Source organism: Strix aluco, unplaced genomic scaffold, assembly GCF_031877795.1.
Source record: "Strix aluco isolate bStrAlu1 unplaced genomic scaffold, bStrAlu1.hap1 HAP1_SCAFFOLD_136, whole genome shotgun sequence".
In the NCBI taxonomy this organism is placed as follows: Eukaryota; Metazoa; Chordata; class Aves; order Strigiformes; family Strigidae; genus Strix; species Strix aluco.
The window spans coordinates 23,151-38,483 of record NW_027436665.1 but is presented as its reverse complement, the minus strand read 5'-3'; the positions used below and the strand labels follow the sequence as shown (position 1 = coordinate 38,483).

The window sequence follows — 15,333 nt, the reverse complement described above, 5'->3', positions numbered from 1 at the left end:
CAGGCAGACCCCCCCAGCCGCCTCCATGAGGAACAGGCCGCACTGAGCCACTCCCTCCTCGGCCCACGGCTCAGCCCCTCCCTCAGCCCCCTCAGAGGCTTTTGGCGGGAAGCCTGAGCCCCTCGCGGCCTCCAGCCGGGCTAGGCCGCACCTCACAGGCCTGGCCAGGCCTAACTAGGCCTCGCTAGGCCTGACTTGACTGGGCCAGGCCTGGCCTTGCCCCTACCGCCCCCCCGTCATGTCACGTCCCGTCCCCTCGGCCCCGCCCCGCGCCCCCCGGCTCGCGGGGCACGCCGGGAGCGGTGGTCTCGCCGGGCGGCGGCGTAGACTACAACTCCCATGGTGCCTGGCGGCGGGGCGCGCCGGGAGGTGGGCGGTGGGGGGCGCGCGAGGCACGCCGGGAGTTGTAGTTCGGCCGCGCCGATGCGCGGGGAAAGGGGGGGGGGGTGGTTTGGCGTTGCCGGCAGCCATTATCTGTGGGAGCGCGGCGGGCCGGGCGCGGAGCCGGGCGCTGGGCTGCTTCGCCGCCACTCCGAGCCCGCGGCCCCGCCGCTGCGCGGGGGTGGGGCCGCCATGGTGGCTTAGCCTCGCCCCCACCCTCCCCTTCCTCCCCGCTACGGTCGCTGAAGGCGCGGCGGCGGCGCGGCCTAGCCGGGAGGGCGGATCCTCGGCCTCGCGTAGCGTCTCCTGCCCGCGGAGGGCCGCCCTCCTCGGAGGGCCATGTCCCTGGTGGCCTATGCCAGCAGCGAAGAGGAGAGCGATGCGGAGGAGGCCGCGGGCGAGGAGGAGGAAGCCGCCGCTCCGTCTCCTGCCGCAGCCCAGCAGCCCCCGGCCCGGGGGCTCTTCGCCACCTTGCCCCCCCCCAAAGCCCCCGTGATGCCCCCGCTGCCCCTGCCTCCCCAGCCGCTGGGCAGCGGCTTCCCCCTGCTGCCGCCGCCCCACGGCGGGCCGCCCCCTCCTTTCCTTATGGGCCCCCCGCCCGGCATGAGGGGCTTCAGCACCCCTCCGCCGGGCATGAGCCCGGCCCAGGCCTCCGCCGTCAGCCTGCCCGAGCCGGCCTCCAGCGGGAACGGGAGCGGGGAGCAGCCCAGGCTGGGGGGGCTGCTCCTGCCTCCCCCGAGGAACGCTGCCACCACGACCGCTGCCTCTACCCTCAACCTGCCCCCTCCTGTCTCGGCCTCTGCTGCTCTGCCCGGGGCTGGGGTGGATTTGAGCCTCCCCAAGCCAAAGAAGAGGACAGAGCCGGTGCGGATCACGGCGCCCGAGTTGCACAAGGGAGATGTGAGTATGAAACAAACCACCAGCTCTGCCGGGGGGGGGCTCCCCCCTCAAGCCCTCCCGAGAAGGAGCGCCTTCGTGCGTGAAATCCTCTCTCCCTGGAGCAATCCCCCCGTGGATTTGTTTGCCCATAAAGCACAGCGTCTCTTCCCTCGCTCTCTCCCGTCATAACGTAGCAAGGTACCAAAACCTATTGTTGTGGCATCCACCAGGAGGTTTGTCCTGGCTGCCAGCCCTAATCCTAAAGCGCTTTGCAGAATTAAACTGATATAGAAACCTTATTTATAATCATAATACGGCAAAACCCAAGATTATCTGCACCCTTATTTATTACTGGAGTTAACAAGTCGATGATGTGGAGCTGTACGGCCTTGCGTGGGGGTAACCCAAAAAAATCTCTTCTTTTGTTTGCTGTGCAACTGATAGGTTTTCCTGTTAATTTATTGCTTATTTAGCTAAAGGCTTCAGGCGTGCTCCAGACCTTTAGGCAATCATTTCCCTTTTAGCTTGTTTTTTTTCGTGTTTGCAATGCCCTGTGCCTAATGGGGCGCCTGAGCACTGAATCCAGACAGCCCCATGGCGAGAGTAGGGACAGGCGGGTCCCTACCCCCTTTCATTTTTCTGGTTGTTCCTACTGATGAGCTTTCCTTCTCTCGCCTCTGCTCATTCACTCTGGGACGGCACCGTCGTAGCGTGGAGGCGACGGTCGCGTGGCTGCGGCCGTGTCTGGTGGCCGTGTCTGGCCTCAGTCGCTGGCTCTGGTGAGACCTGAGTGCCTCTGGTTGTAGGAAGAGCTGAACTGCGAAGCTTAGGCTCGTTTCCGTGGGGACAGGTGGCTTGAGGAAGAGGTTGGACTGTATGGATTTATAAACAGTGTCAATTAATAGTGGTCTGCCAGCATGTTGGACCTGGGGGAGCTGAAACGAGCAGCGCATCTTGTTTTGCTGGAAGAGCAGCCTGTGGGGAGGGCGGCGCAGAGGGCGCGAGCTTCCCGCCCGTCCCTGGACCACACTCTCGCTGATAACCAGCCCAGTTTGGCAAATTCCAGAGCCAGAGCTCCCCATTCCACGGCTCCCAAACACGGCGGGACGCACGGGTTCCCCTTTTAGGCGAAAGGATAAGGGATATCCCATTCTTTCGTACCCGCTTTTTGCTTACTCACTTTCTTGCGGCGCTTTGCAACAGGCGGTTTGTAATAAAGCAAGCGTTGGGGCTCTCCGCTTCCTCGCTGGTTGTGAAATAAGCTCCAATGAAAGGAGGTTTGTTCCTTGCCTTTACCTCCCCCTCCATGTTCCGGCGTATTGGCTTTGAACAGAAATACTGCGGGTCACCAGCGAGTGAATGAATGTTGAGGGGAGAAAACGTACCTTAAAACCAGAGCTGGTCCAAGCGGTTCCCGTTTGGGATTCCTGGAAGTCCCTTGGCTTGTGGCTGATGTCCTCGCTCATTCCCTTTTTCTCCTTAAAATACCTCCCGACCCTTTTGTTTGCACCTGTGGAGATGCTCGGGGCACTCTGCTTTATCTTCTCTCTCCCAAATGCAACACGCGGGGTTTATGGCAACTCTTAGCTTGCTTTTATTTATGCATGTTCTTTGTCTTTGTCCTGTTTTATAATTTAGATAGTAAACTGGCAGAAGACCTTGTTTCCTGTAATCTCTTTAAAGTGCTCTGCAAAGCTATAAAACGATAAAGATGTTAAAGGCCTTTTCTGATGCCAGAGACGACCAGACTTTCTACTCAAGTTTTAAATGGATATTTAGCGACTGCAATGTTATTGGGAACAATTCCCCGTTAATCCCCACAGTGAATTTTTACACCCTTGCTTTGTGTGGTTTTGTGCTTCCCCTCTATTAATGTAATGCTTTGAAAGAGAGCGCTGACCTTACGCTGTGCAGCGGGCGTTCTTTGCCTGCCTTTAGGTTTATTTTCCTGTGATTTATTTAAAAAAAAAAAAAAAAAATGCTCGGGCTGTTGGCTTTCTAAATGCTAATTTCTGACAGGAGCCAAATATGGAGAATCTGAGTTTTTTCTGCCCACCCACTTCGCTTTAGAGCAGCGTTAAAAAGCTGCCTTGAAAATTTGGAATTTTGGGTTAGCGAATCCTTTTGTTGTTGTTGTTGTTCCATAAGTTGCATAAATGAGCTCAAGTGGGAGATTATGGTTTGGCTGTGGATGGATTGCTCTTAAGGAGATTTTTAAACAGCGACTTGTTTGCAGAGCTTCAGGTTTTACAGCTTGTTTTTCTGCCTCTGCCCAGCTATCTCTAATAGTACTGCGGACAGTTTATTTATCTCTCGTAGTAGTAACCAGGGCAGGCTTTTATCTCTCTTTGCCCTGACATAGATGCATCAGCAAGACTGTGAAAGAGAGCTTGACCACATCCCACTGTTGCTTTTTATCTCGGCTCTTGGCAGATTATAAATCCAGATCCGTGTTACCATGATCCTTTGGCTGATTCAAACTGGAAATTAAAAAATTGTGTAGCGGGTGGGCTTTTTTATTTTAATATCCCAAGTTGCGCTAAGCTCTGTTTTTCTTTCTCAGTCAGATTCAGAGGAAGATGAACCAGCAAAGAAGAAAAATACTCTTCAGGTAAATACCTGGGATATTCAATTACACAAATTTCACAGGAAAGAAACATTTGACTGTGACGGATCTTGGGCTTCCGCTAGCCACTCTGATTAGCGTGTGGCTTTTAGTGTATGAAATTCCTGAAATCCCCTGGGGTCTCAAGTCCCTTTTTTTGGGCAATTTCATAAATTTAAGTCTCAGGAAAATAGGCATTAATTTGGGAAGTTGGCAGATATTTGCAAGTACCACGTTTCCCTTAAAAGTCCCACTGGCCTTTTGTGCAAGAAAGCCCTGCAGCATGTTCGAAGGAGCAAGCGATTGTGCTGAGCAATGGGAAACCCATTAATGTTGTTAGAATCGGAGGGAGATAATTGGCAGGGAGTCAGGAAAACTAAATAGTCTCACTCATTTCTCTTATTTCTGTGAACCATTTGCCCTGCACGAAACTCTCCAGGGACGCGGCGAGGGCTCTGGCTTGTCCGCTTTGCTTCCTCAACCCAAAAATTTGACAGTGAAAGAGACCAATCGGTTACTTTTGCCCTACGCTTTCTCGAGGAAAGCGGGAGACAATGCCTCCGACTCGAAGCCCGCTAAAGCCCCGACCTCTTCCTCCAAAACAAAACCTCTGTCCAAGCCAGCGGTGCCCACAACTCCTTCTCCGTCTGCCATCAAAGCTGCCGCCAAGAGCGCTGCCCTGCAGGTAACCAAGCAGATCACGCAGGAAGAGGACGACAGCGACGAAGAGCTCGAGCCAGAGAACTACTTCTCCTTGTCTGACAGGAGCGAGCCCAGCGTCGCGGGCGCCGAGCCGTACATGTACTCTGGCACGGTGGTGTCGGAGGACCCACCGCCCGGGACCGAGCCAGAACCCCAGTTCCAGGACGCTGCTGCTAATGCCCCTCTGGAGTTCAAGACGGGCGCGGGCTCCAGCGGTGCTCAGCACAGCTGGGCACCCAAACCCGGGGAGGACTACGGCAGCCAGTACAGCCAGTTCCCTGCCTACGGCGAGGCCGGTGCATATTATCAGGTGGGTTCACTGACTCAGAATCCCAGAATCATCCCGGTTGGAAAAGCCCTTGAAGCTCCTCCAGCCCAACCATGAACCTCACCCTGACCGTTCCCAACTCCACCACATCCCTCAGCGCTGGGTCAACCCGACTCTTCAACCCCTCCAGGGATGGGGACTCCCCCCCTGCCCTGGGCAGCCCATTCCAACGCCCAACAGCCCCTTCTGCAAAGAAATCCTTCCTAAGAGCCAGTCTGACCCTGCCCTGGCGCAGCTTGAGGCCATTCCCTCTTGGTCTGCCGCTGGGTCCTTGGCTCAAGAGACTCCTCCCCCCTCTCTGCACCCTCCTTTCAGGGAGTTGCAGAGGGCCAGGAGGTCTCCCCTCAGCCTCCTCTTCTCCACACTAAACCCCCCCAGGTCCCTCAGCCGCTCCCCATCAGACCTGTGCTCCAGACCCTGCACCAGCTCCGTTGCCCTTCTCTGGACACGCTCGAGTCATTCAATGGCCTTTTTGGGGTGAGGGGCCCAAAACTGAACCCACCCATCGAGGGGCGGCCTCCCCAGTGCCGAGCCCAGGGGTCACATCCCTTCCCTGTCCCTGCTGGCCACGCTGGTGCTGGTACAAAGACTCGAGGGGAAGCTTGATGGTGCTGCTCTGAAAAGGCGTCTGGGACCAGCGGCTCCCAGTTAGTTACTGGAGCAGGCTGCGGCTTGGGGGAATCTGCCCCGTCTGAGCCAGCTGGGACAAGGCGCAGAGATCCACAGCGCTTGGCACGACAAGATTCCTCTGGCACAAGAGCCATCGATGCTCTTTGCTGGATAAATGTTTAATAGCTGTGCTCACTTTAAAACGCCCCTGTGCAGCTGCCCCTGTTGTTGTCAGGGTGCGGAATCGGGGCTCGCCAGAGCTGGTGTCTGAAGCCAGGTTGTTTCTAGTAATTCAGCAAAGTATTTGTTGTTGAGTACCTCTGAAATAATGCCTTGTACTCCTCAGTAGTGCCAACCTAATGAGGTGTGATTAATGACTGTTTTGGTCAGCCCTGGAGGAGGAGGTACACACGTAACGCGTGGTGCTCCCCAGAGGCTGAGTGAAATCCCCCTAGGAGAAAAGCAGCAGCTCGCAGGCCGAGGGACGCTGCGTCTCGGGGCTTCTGTGGAGGGGTTGCTCCAGGATTGATCTTGCTTCGCTCTCGTGACAAACTGGTTTTCCTTTTGCTGACAGGATTACTACAGCAGCGGCTACTACCAGGAGATGGAACCAGCCCAGGCAGCGCCGCAGGAGATGAGCACCGACTCCTCCTTCATAGACGACGAAGCGGTTGGCACTTCGCTGCTTTTCCCGCTGCGGAATTTGCGTTTAAGCTCTGTTAGAACATAGGACCCGCTTGGCAGCCGCAGTCCTGCCCCGCCAGCAGGACCTGGGCTCCGTGCTGAGCTGAACCGGGTTGTTCCGTGGGGTCTAGCGCTGTGGTGTGGGCACGTGTGGTGGCTTTCTGGGCTACTGCTCCTTTGTTGGGCTACTGGGTTTGCTCGCTTTACAAGTAGGTGATGTTTGTTATTCCCGCTGAGCACAGGCTCGTCTCGTGAGGGACATCTAGGGCAGACGAGGCGCACAGAGCGAAGATGTTGCTTGCTGAGGTGCAGACGAGCTGCTCTCCCAATACCTTCCCATCCTCTAGCGCAGTGGTGAATTCCCCGCTTACGTCAAAAGCTCAAAAACCTGTTTTAAAAAAACTCTTTCCCATTATTGATCTAATCTAGAAACTGCCAGCCTTGCTAGCAGAGCCGGTCGGCGCTGCAGAGGGCAGCGGCCCATCTGGTGCTCCCTTCCTTCGCGGGACCTCTTTATTTTAGAGGTGGATTTGTGTTACGGGAGGAGGCTGTGTCAGCAGCAAAACTTCACGTGTCTCCCTGGCACTTAAAATGAGAGACTTGAGAGCCTGAGGGTCTTCTGAGCAAGACTGAAGCAAGAGTAAATGCTGTTTAAATGCATAGGAAAATGAGATTATAACCTTCAGGCTAAGTAGTTTAAGATACGATCTATAGCAAAGCAGAACTCTCCTAAAGACACAAAGTCCTGGTTGGAGAAATGTTCATTGCTGTGGCCTGTCCCACGCTCGGGGAGCTGAGGCTCAGACCCCGCCTTTTTAAGGTCAGTGCTGGTGTGCGACGTGTGTGTGGAACTCCGGTTGTTTCTGTTCCTCTTTCAGTTCAAGCGTCTGCAAGGCAAGCGGAATCGAGGGAGGGAAGAGATCAACTTTGTGGATATCAAAGGTGACGATCAGCTGAGTGGAGCCCAGCAGTGGCTGACCAAATCCCTGACAGAGGAGAAGACCATGAAATCCTTCAGCAAGGTACGGGCAGGCGGCAGGGGGGTGCTGGCTGGGCTTTTGGAGACGCTGTTCCGTTCCCATTTCAGCCACAGCTGGAGCTGTGTTCGGTGCTGTGCAGGCACCAGGGTGGGAGGACAAGGGACCCTTGTGGTGTGTGTTGTATAATTAATTACACGAGAGACCCGTAGAGCTTCTCAAACCACAGTCCCAGCGGGCAGGTGGTAAAGACCAGCCAGGAACTGCTTCAGCCTGAGGAATCTGCCCAGAGCAGTTTCACATGAAACAAACAGGGATGTGGTGGAGTTGGGAACGGTCAGTGCGAGGTTCATGGTTGGACTGGAGGAGCTTCAAGGGCTTTTCCAACCCGGATGATTCGGTGAAATGCTTCTTGAAACGGCTTTGTGCAAGCTCTTGTCGTTTTGCTGTCTGGGTCAGTATCTTTCCAGGCTTAACAGTTCCACCTGGTTTTGCTTTGTAGAAAAAAGGAGATCAGCCCACAGGACAGCAGAGGAGGAAACACCAGATCACGTACCTGATCCATCAGGTGAGTGGCCTCCCTCAGGTGTGGGAGGGCTCGTGGCCCTGAGGTTCTAGCTTGCTTTTTGCTTGGCTTCGCCCTTCCCCTCCCGCCCAGCTCCGGTGCTGCCGTGGTTCTGTGTGTTACGAGACTTTCTGCTTCCTGTCCTAACTCCTCACCGCTGCCGTGTGGTTAGCGAGCGGCTGCTGAGACCGTTCCGCCAGAGAAGCTGCCTTTCAGGGTGAATGAAATGTCTCTGCGTCCCGATTAATTCGGGCCTCTGTCAAGATAATTGTGCTAACTCCTGTAACGAGGCTTCTCGCTGAAGTGCTCCGTAATCCTCGTCCGCAGGGGCAGAGGAGGGTGAGATGCTGCTGAGTCAGTGAGCAGCAGCGCTGATGTTAATCCTCTCAATTTCTGCAGGCGAAGGAAAGAGAACTGGAACTGAAAAACACATGGTCTGAAAACAAGCTCAGCCGACGGCAGACTCAAGCCAAATATGGATTCTAACACCTCTGTCCCACTTTTTGGCCGTTGTCCCAGGTGACCTACTGTGTCAGACTTCTCTTGGCCTTCTGGAGATCACCCAGGCCCCGCGGCGAACGTGGTCTGCTCGGCGGGTGAGAGAACGCTGCGCTCCCCTGCCTGTCAGGAGAAAGGTTTCATGCAAGCCGGTCCTGAAACTCCACCTGTAATCTTCCCCCTCCCTCATAAACGATAATGTGGAAGGTTCAAATCAAGCCTGTTTTCGTACGAGCGCTGACGGTCCCGTGGCAGCCGCAGGGAACGTGCCCGGTGCAAGGCTCAGAGCTTCTGTCCTGTAGGTACGGGGGCTGCTGCTCCTCCGACGTAGCCTCGCCACTGGAACCTTAGGCTGAGTCTCAATAAACTTCCAGTTCCCACTTTGCTCCTTTCTTGGACTCGCGGTGCGTTGAGAGTGTAATTTTTCTTTTGAAAAGACAGTGAGTTTCAAGAGCAAGCCTGGCTTTTTTTTTTTTTTTTTTTTTTGCGGTCCTTTTATTTGAGACGCCCTCATGGCTGCTTACTCATGTTCGAGTAAATCCAGTGCTCCTCTCATGCAGATGATTTGATATCTCTTTTTTTTTTTTTTTTTTTTTTTGTAAGTGTGGCTAAGTTAGTGTTTTTATTCTCAGCTCCACCTGCCTGTATGTCTTGAACCACGCTGAGGGGAAACTCCTTTACAGGTCAGAGCTTGCAATAGAGGCGCAAACGCCCCGAGTGTGGAACGCACAAAAAGCAGCGAGGATCTCTGCCGCTGCCGAGGGCTTTTGGATAAACATGATCAATGTGTGTATGTACGTTTCTCTTCCTTTTTTCCCCCTCCCTCTCCCCTCCTCCTCCCCCGTGAGCCAAGACCCCCAGTGCTGTACCAGGCTGCTCTCCAGACTCGGGGAGCCGAGTGTTCCCAGCGTGGCACGGTGCGGTGCCGCTGGCAGAGCTCGGCGAGTGAAGCAGCAGTATTTCCTCTGAGCAGACACAGATGAAAGCTGCCAAGTGTACATTTATTATTTTTTTTTTTTCCAGCTTGTTTCTATCAATTCCGTTCCAATTAAGTGTTAACTTTACCCTCCTGGCTGGGAAGAGGAGACCGTGTCCGGCCTTAACTTTTTAAAAGGAAATCTTTCTTTTATTTAAGGTATTAGGTCTAGGTGATACGACTGCAAATCATGTGCAGCCTTGCTGGCCAGATCCACGTATCATTAGCCAAATCTCTGTGGCCTCACTTAGTTTGTTGTTCACCAAAGCGTGTGATGCCGAAGGGAACAGAGAGCTGGTCTGATTATTTAACTTACATTCCCACCACTAAGGGTTATATTTGTTGTAACTGCAGCTAAATCAGCTAATATTTGTTATTCCGTTTAGGAAAAACTCCCAAGAGGTTGTTTTTCTCCCATGTTACCTGTTAAAAAGAAGCAAACCAACCCCCCACGAATGAAGTCTTTTCTTAGAATATTTTAAAATAATCTGATTTCTAGTTTAGTTCCCTGGATGTTTTAGTACTTTGCAGAGCCCATTTTGAGTATTTGAATGACCAGAATAAAGTTACTGTTGAGTAATTTATTCATATCTTATATGTACAGCGAAATCCTCTGAAAAAGAGATTTGATAAAGGAATAAACTTTTAAATGAACCGAACCACACCTGTTTCCAGCGCGAGGTGCTCGACTCCTTGCTCGAGGCATTGCTTTTCCTTCTCCCCTCTCCGGTAAGGCCGAAGCCCCTCCGCTCCAGCCCATCTTTCGGGGGCGGCTGCTTTGTTTTATTCACAGACCGGACGTTTTTTGCGCAGCCGGTGACGAAACGCTCGTCCGAGGAGGCTCATCGGGGTGCGAAGCCCGGCGGTGGGTTGTGCTCCCCGCCGGGGGGTTCATCCCCTTTCAAACACCGAGCTGTGCCCTCGGCCGGGGTGCTGCGGGGCAGGAGGCTCCGTCCTGGGGCAGCCTGTGTGTCCCCAAACTCCTCTTCAGCGGCTTTGGCGGGATCGTGGAGTCCTGGAGCGAGGCGAGAGGCTGACACTCTAAAGGTTCCCCTTTATCTTTTTCCATTTCGGGGTGTAATGGCTCATTTTTGGCACTAGAGGGGAGGTAACGAGGACGGGAATGGCAGCTGACTCACGCTCTGCTTTTGGCCATTTAAGAGCAACAAAATGTAGGCTCCGGAAAAGCGAACGTGATTTTTTTTTTTTTTTTTTTTTTTGGTCTTCAGAGAGGTAAAAACCCAACCCCACAGCCCTCCTTTTCCCTCCGTGTCTCGAAGCTCTAACACATCCCAGTGTGGGGCTTTGCCTCTCCTTGGGCACGTTGCGCCACGTCTGCTGCGAGAACGACGTTGGCTCCGGGGGTGTTTCAGCCCCAGCAGCCGAATTTGGTCCTGGGGGTTGGTGCTGAGGTGTTTTGTGGCTGAGCTCGGAGGTGTCGGCACCGGGTGGGTGCTGTTTGGTGTGGCCCTGCCTTGCCGGCCTGCGGCGTCGCTCTGGCGTGTGGCCGATTTAATACCTGGATGCACCAGCCGTGCCCAAAATTTGTCTCTGTTTTGACCGTAGTAGCCTTTTCCGCCCTCATTCTATTAATAGAAATCTTTCTGAGAAAGTGTTCAAAGATAAATTAAATCTGTTCCCCTCTTAACTGTCTCACAGGCCTTGGGAAGGGTGTGGGAATCCCGGCACGGAGCTGGCGTTGCCGGGACGCTGGTTGTCTGTAGAGGGGCCAACTGCAGCCTTAGAGCCCCCTCCCCAGGTCTAAGTGCTCCCTTTTGAGGGGGGAGGGACCCCGAGAGCTTCCTTGTGCCTGGGGCTTGTCTTGGACCTACCTGCGCTGGGGGCTTAGAGCTGGTCTCCAGAAAGCTGCTCGTAAATGTTCTCGGGAGCCTCCTGCCCGGCTGCGACTCGTTTCGCGGCGCTCGTCCGGCCATAGATGGGCTCGTCGAACGCCGGCGGAGGGTTCCGCGGGCCCTGGGGAATCCGCAGGGAGGGGTGAAGGGGGGCAGCCCCCAGCTCCTGCCTTGGCGGGTGGAAGTTGGCCAGGATGGAGTTCAAAGTCGGTCCTTCACCCTCCCAACCCTCGACGTTGCTCCCGCTTTGGGGATCGTCGCTCCGGCGTGGAGCGCTGGGCAGGGGACCCCCATGTCCCCCCTGTGCCCCTGGTGTGGAGTGAACCCCGACCCTCCGGACTCTACCGGAGATGTTGCCTTGGCTCTGAGCCTCTGAGCAACGAACCTGCGGCTCCGCGGCCGGCCCGGAGCCTCCTCTCCCCTTCCCCTCAGCGCTGGGAGCGGCCAGGAGCTGCCGCCTCTTGGAGGCCTGGCTGGACAGGCTGCGGAAGAGCCGCCGGTGAGCGCGGGGTTTGGGGAGCAGCGTCGAGAAGGCGCCTGGGGCCCCCCGGGGAAGCGGAGCAGGCGGATCCTGCCGGGCCAGCGCCACCTCGGAGTAGATATTTTCCTCAGGGCTGGCGCTGGAGCTCGAGCCCCGGCCCATGGCGTAGAAGGGGATGGGCTCTTCCAGCTCGTTGTAGGTGGGGGGGCCGGGTGCGAGCCCCTCGCGAGGCTCGGCGTAGGTGTGGAAGCACATGAGCTGCTGGTACTTGGTGTCGGGGCGCTCGGGGGGTTCGGGGGGGCTGGCTTCTTTCTGCACCTGAGCATAGGGACCTTTGGGAGCTGCTCCAGCTCCAGCAGGGCTGTGCGGTGGCCCTTGGGCGGTGGCTGAGGAGCTGGTTTTGACTGGGAGCGGTGGGGGGACGCTGGGAGCCTGTGGAAGAGACGGGATGGGAGGGGGTGAGGGCTGGAAGTGGATCCGGGGTGGTTGGGGCTGCGTCCCCCGTCCCGCCGCCTTGCGAGGGCTTTGGCCAAGCTGCTGCTCCTGTCCTGGCCTCCATCCCCTCAGCTCTGCCTTTACCTCCCTGGAGGAGCCTCCCTCAGCGCTGGGCTCCACAGGCAGCTGGGGGGCCGCCTGCCTGGCTCGGGGGGGCCCCTTGAAGACGGTGCTGTACACCGGGGGGTTTGCCAGCGCTTCGCTCCACGGGGGACGCGCAGCGTCGCCGTCGCTTGGGGTCCGCGTCCCTCGTCGGGGTTCGTTTTCCTGCGGAGAGGGGAGAGGTGGGTGCGCGGTCCCACGGCGGGTGCTCTGCCCGCGGTTCGGCTCCTCACCCGTCCCCGCGGCACCGTCAGGAACTCGTGGTACGGCGTGATGGGGGCAGTGGCGTAGTGCCGCAGCAGGTCGGCCAGCTCGGCGTGGGCGCTCTGCTCCCCCAGGATCACGTACCGCCCGTCCGGCAGCTGGTCCAGGACAAAGTGCCGGCAGCGATCCCGGCCCCTGCGGGGAGAGCAGAGACGGAGTCGGTGGGGAGTGAACGGGATATTAGACTGGATATTGGGAAGGATTTCTTTGCAGAAGGGGTTGTTGGGCGTTGGAATGGGCTGCCCAGGGCAGGGGGGGAGTCCCCATCCCTGGAGGGGTTGAAGAGTCGGGTTGAGCCAGCGCTGAGGGATCTGGTGGAGTTGGGAACGGTCAGGGTGAGGTTCGTGGTTGGGCTGGAGGAGCTTCAAGGGCTTTTCCAACCCAGATGACTCTGGGATTTTTGTGATTCTGTGAGGGCCGGGGGTCCCTCACCTGTAGGACAGGACGAAGCCAACGGTGCTCTCGCTGAAGCGGACCAGGAAGCAGCCAGGGGGCTGATCCTGCAGCAGCTGCTCCGTCTCCCTGCAGGAAGGGGCCCAAACCTGCTCGTCCTCACCCCCTTCGTGGGAGCCAGGGGTGCAGCTCCCTATTTTGGAGCCCAGGGGTGGGGATACTGAAGGGGCCACCCCGTTCCCCGCCTCGGCTTCTCACCTCCGGCTGATGAAGCCGTGGAACCAGGCTGGGAGCTCGCCCTCGGCCCCCAGCCTCCTGGCTTGTGTCTGCTCGAACCACAGCCTCGTCCGGGCACGCAGGGCCACCAGCTCCGGCTGCAGGTCCCCGTCCGCCGGGGACCAGCCGGGTGGGGACAGCGAGGAACCTGGTGGGACCTGGAGGGAAGGGGAGAGCGGCCGGGGGCATGGATGTGCCCCGAGGATGCTCTGCTCCCTGCACCGGGCTCCTGCTGCAGCCTGGGAGGACGAGATCGCCGTGGGTGTGTGAGCTCAGGGGTGCTGGGACGGGGGGCTGGGGGGGACCGACCCTTTGCAACCCCACGTCCTACCCTGCTGCGTGTGTCGTGGTGGCCCAGGAGCTGCTCTGTGCCCTGGGGCTGGACCGGGGTGGCGCTGGCGCCCGGCTTGGCGCTGGCCGTGTTGTCCTCACTGATGGGTTTGAAGGTGCTGAAGAGGGGACGGTCGTCATCCGTGGGGTCCCCTGTCCCAGGGAGCGGCGAGAAACGGGCTCAGGGTGGCAGCCCCGAGCTGGCCCTGTGCCCCATCGCTGCCCACGGGGGCGCTGGGATTAGGGGGGGTGTTCCCTGACCCACCCCTCTCAAACGCTGCTCTTGCCCGGAAAAGCCCCAAGGACCAGTGAGCTGCGTGGGGAGGAGGAGGGGGGAAAGTGTGTGAATCCCCCCAGCCCCCTGGAAGTCCCCAGGGGTGTCAGGGCAGCCCCAGGAAGGGGAGTGGGGCGGGTGTGGGGCTCTGCGTGCGGCCACCAAGGGACCCTGAGCTTGGCCCCGAGCTGCCGACTCTTGGCAAAACAAGATTAATCCTCAGCAGATGCTTGAGGGGGTGGAAGAGGCCGAGGCTGGTTTGATCCCGGAGGCGAAGCTGAGTCAGAGGAGCTGGTTGAGGCTCGTCTGAGAATGGGGGGGGATCCAGCCGGGGTGACGGGGAGAGCTGGGGGGGGACACAGCAGCTCATCTCCACCTTTAGCTGGGTGCAGCACCCAGGCTGTCCCTGCACCCTGGCGGGCAGGGGAGGGCAGGGGAGGGCAGGGAAGTTGTTGACAAAGTGAAACAAAACAACCCAAACCGCAGCAAACCAGCGCGGGGAGCGCTAGGAAGGCAAATTCGGGTCAGGTCCTGCCCAGGCACGGCCAGGAAGTTGGGGACGATACCCCTGTCCCCAGCTCACAGGGCACCCCCCGGGGTGGGGGTGGGGGGTCCTGGGTGGAGGTGGGGGGCTCGTCCCTGCTCCCCCACCCCAGCACCTCGGCCTCGGAGAGGCGGTTTGGGGGGATTTGCCCCCCAGGGTGGGATGTGCTGCTTAAACCCCACGATCTGGGGTGAGAATGGGTCAAATCAGACTTGAACCGGCCTAAAGCCCAGCTTTGCTCCGTGAGACCTTTCTGGGCTGGATTTCCCCCTTCAAAGCGGATAAACCCTGGCTGGAAGGGCCGGGGGTGGGCAGGGGACCCCACTCCCTCTCTCCACACCCCCTTGTCCTCTGCCTCTTCTCCACTGCGCCGCTGGACGGGGGGACCATCCCCCCATCGCCCGGCACTTGCCCGACCCGAGTCCCCAGACTTGGGATTTGCTCCTCGGCCTTTTTTCTCCCATCCCAGAGCACTGATACAACCCCAGGAAGACCCCAACCCCCGGACCCCAGGCCTGGTGCCTACCTCTGCCCGGCCACGCGGGGACCCAGGAGTCCATGGCCGGAGCTGACAGGACGGACGGGCAGGCAGGACGGACGGGCAGCGCTGCCACCTTGCCTGCACTCGCGCCTCCGCTGCCTGCGAAGGGCAGGAAGCAGCAACCGAAGCTGCCTGATGGGGACACGTCACAGGAAGGCAGCGAGGTGGCACCGGGGTGGCACTGGGGTGACACCCGGGTGACATGGGGACCCTCGGCACAGGCTGGGCTGTGGTGACCGAGGGGGCTCCGGCCACTCGCCCACCAGCACGTCGGCGCCTACAAAGGGCTCTTTGTTCCTCCCAGCTGCGTCCTGGGGTCTCGTGCCGCCGGGCGCGGGGGCAGCGGGGTCGCCGGGCCCAGGTTTATGCCTCCGGTTGGGATTTGATTCCTGGCGCGGTGGGATCCGGCACCACTTCCCAGCTTCAGGGTCCTTCTCCCGGCTGGAGCCGGGCACATCCCGGGATGTGCTGGGGGCACCGATGTGACAAAGGGGCTGAACCCAGCTGGGGAACGCGGCAGCCGGCACCGCTGGCTCCGCTGCCTCTCCTAGTGCCAGGCTCCGGCCGGCCCCGCGG

The 15,333-nt window shown here is 58.1% G+C and overlaps 2 protein-coding genes across 6 annotated transcripts; one reads left to right on the top strand and one right to left on the bottom strand.

Moving 5' to 3' along the window:
• The first annotated feature begins 467 nt into the window (after positions 1 to 467).
• PRCC (proline rich mitotic checkpoint control factor) lies at positions 468 to 8,608 on the top strand. The gene is made up of 7 exons (XM_074814098.1): positions 468 to 1,281; positions 3,824 to 3,871; positions 4,305 to 4,877; positions 6,079 to 6,174; positions 7,067 to 7,210; positions 7,668 to 7,733; positions 8,130 to 8,608. Exons 1-7 carry the CDS (start codon positions 721 to 723, stop codon positions 8,214 to 8,216), a joined length of 1,575 nt encoding a protein of 524 aa, XP_074670199.1. The 5' UTR covers positions 468 to 720; the 3' UTR covers positions 8,217 to 8,608.
• Positions 8,609 to 9,995: 1,387 nt separating this feature from the next.
• Positions 9,996 to 15,203, bottom strand: SH2D2A (SH2 domain containing 2A). 5 transcript variants are annotated; one of them, XM_074814097.1, is made up of 9 exons: positions 14,743 to 15,203; positions 13,400 to 13,551; positions 13,051 to 13,307; positions 12,832 to 12,921; positions 12,369 to 12,534; positions 12,118 to 12,300; positions 11,443 to 11,970; positions 11,037 to 11,178; positions 9,996 to 10,219 (listed from the first exon to the last, which is right to left on the bottom strand). In XM_074814097.1, exons 1-8 carry the CDS (start codon positions 14,774 to 14,776, stop codon positions 11,050 to 11,052), a joined length of 1,539 nt encoding a protein of 512 aa, XP_074670198.1. In that variant the 5' UTR covers positions 14,777 to 15,203; the 3' UTR covers positions 9,996 to 10,219; positions 11,037 to 11,049. The 5 variants fall into 5 exon arrangements, with proteins under 5 accessions (XP_074670198.1, XP_074670196.1, XP_074670194.1 ...); XM_074814095.1 differs by having other exon boundaries at positions 12,118 to 12,534; XM_074814093.1 differs by having other exon boundaries at positions 11,037 to 11,970.
• Positions 15,204 to 15,333: the final 130 nt, after the last annotated feature.

Coding starts and splice junctions, on each gene's coding strand:
- PRCC (XM_074814098.1), top strand. CDS start 721: ATGTCCCTGGTGGCCTATGCCAGCAGCGAAGAGGAGAGCGATGCGGAG. Junction 4,878..6,078: donor AGGCCGGTGCATATTATCAG/GTGGGTTCACTG, acceptor TTTTGCTGACAG/GATTACTACAGCAGCGGCTA. Junction 6,175..7,066: donor CCTTCATAGACGACGAAGCG/GTTGGCACTTCG, acceptor TTCCTCTTTCAG/TTCAAGCGTCTGCAAGGCAA.
- SH2D2A (XM_074814093.1), bottom strand. CDS start 14,776: ATGGACTCCTGGGTCCCCGCGTGGCCGGGCAGAG. Junction 12,535..12,831: donor GGCTTCGTCCTGTCCTACAG/GTGAGGGACCCC, acceptor CTCTCCCCGCAG/GGGCCGGGATCGCTGCCGGC. Junction 12,301..12,368: donor TGACGGTGCCGCGGGGACGG/GTGAGGAGCCGA, acceptor CCCTCTCCGCAG/GAAAACGAACCCCGACGAGG.